Below are 1876 nucleotides of genomic sequence, written 5' to 3' on the forward strand. Positions count from 1 at the left end.
ATGACCAACAGTAATCGTTTTCATGCTTATTAAATTGGCCATGTTTTTATTGTCGAAAACATTTCTTTATAACTGCGTGCCATGAGAACATTGAGTAACACAGAGCCGATAAGATTTCCTTTCCACTATGAAGATTTGGCACAGTACTTTTATTTTTTCGTGGTAATAAAGATTGATAGAAAGGTTATAATAATGGAGCTGGTCCTATTGATGGTCGACATAATCATCTGGTTACTTGTTACCCTTCTGATATCTTTATTTCTTAAAATTAATTACTGTTGTGACCAGGAAGAAAAAATTATACAAGAAGTTGATGAATATTATTGTTGAGTACGCAGTAAAAGTTCTTGGTTAAGGTATTTTTCGTTCAGTTCTAAATTCGAATACAGCTTCGCTAGCCCGGCGATAATGGAAAAGGCCTCATCAGTAATCTCAGCAGCTGCAAGAAGGTTAGTGTAAAAATATGCTACTAAATATACCAAAATTGATATATGTTATATGAATTTATATGAAAAATTACAACGTTGTCTATTGAATGGACATAACTATTTGTAATGAGACTTCAAAATTTACACTCTTTTCCAGAAACAATATTATAATCATCAATTTTCTCTGCCTTTTCTTAGTTTTCAATCGATTATATACTCTTGCAGGCTGGAAGGCAAAGTAGCATTAATCACCGGAGGATCCAGAGGCATTGGAGAATGCACTGCAAGATTGTTCTCTAGACATGGTGCTAAAGTTGTAATTGCAGATATCCTGGATGACTTGGGTCAATCTGTATGCAAAGACATTGACTCTGATGGAGCAACAGCCTCCTTTGTCCATTGTGATGTAACCAAAGAAGAGGACGTTGAATATGCTGTTAATACAGCAGTTTCCAAGTATGGAAGGTTGGATATCATGTTCAATAATGCTGGTATAAATGGTTTACCGAAACCAAACATACTCGACAACACGAAATCCGAATTCGTGAAAGTCCTCAATATTAACCTAGTAGGAGCCTTTCTAGGCACCAAACATGCAGCTCGAGTAATGATCCCTGCGCGCCAAGGCAGCATAATAACAACTGCAAGTGTTTGTGGAAAGATTGGAGGAGTTTCACCACACTCTTATACAAGTTCGAAGCACGGCGTGGTAGGGCTGATGAGAAATACTGCTGTAGAGCTTGGACAGCACGGAATTCGGGTAAATTGTGTGTCACCTTATGCAGTTTCAACAGCAATGGCAAAGGAATTCCTCAAGACGGACGATGAGGGAATGCGTATTTTATATCCCTACCTTAATGGGGCTATTCTTAAACCAGAGGATGTGGCTGAAGCGGCTCTCTATTTGGGGAGTGATGAGTCAAAGTATGTGAGTGGGCATGATTTGGTTATTGATGGAGGCTTTAGTATTGTAAATCCAGATCTGTGTATGTTTGGAAAATCTGTTAAGTAGTAATAAAGAAGTAGTCAGTAAGAAATGGTCAAAACCTCTCATCTGTTATCTTTGAATTTGTAACTTCATTTAGTGTAAATTCGTATTTTGAATTTAGTTTAAATTTGTATTTTGAATTTTTGGATTGAACATTTATTTGTTATCTGGTATACTATTGTATAAATACCCTTGATTGTGTGAAAAGGCAAGCACACCAATTCTTTCTTCTCTGTTCGTTCCTGCTTTAATTACAGAGATCTAATAATGAAGCCCTAAGAATCTGTAAAACTATAAATTATCATCTTCCAAAATTATAATATATATATATATAAGAACTTTCGTTTTAGGTTTGTGCATGTTTAAAGTACCATAATTTGTTTCATCATTCGACTAATTAATGGTTCATAACTTGTTGTGAACATCGTAACCTTTGTTTTAAGGACGAAATCAAGAATTT

The 1876-nt window shown here is 35.5% G+C and overlaps 1 protein-coding gene across 1 annotated transcript; it reads left to right on the forward strand.

The window, feature by feature from the left end:
• Positions 1 to 336: 336 nt before the first annotated feature.
• Positions 337 to 1531, forward strand: LOC116139222 (secoisolariciresinol dehydrogenase-like). Its single transcript, XM_031424897.1, has 2 exons — positions 337 to 449; positions 654 to 1531. Exons 1-2 carry the CDS (start codon positions 409 to 411, stop codon positions 1438 to 1440), a joined length of 828 nt encoding a protein of 275 aa, XP_031280757.1. The 5' UTR covers positions 337 to 408; the 3' UTR covers positions 1441 to 1531.
• The last annotated feature ends 345 nt before the right edge of the window (positions 1532 to 1876 follow it).

This window comes from Pistacia vera, unplaced genomic scaffold (genome assembly GCF_008641045.1).
Source record: "Pistacia vera cultivar Batoury unplaced genomic scaffold, PisVer_v2 Contig11, whole genome shotgun sequence".
NCBI classification, from domain to species: Eukaryota; Viridiplantae; Streptophyta; class Magnoliopsida; order Sapindales; family Anacardiaceae; genus Pistacia; species Pistacia vera.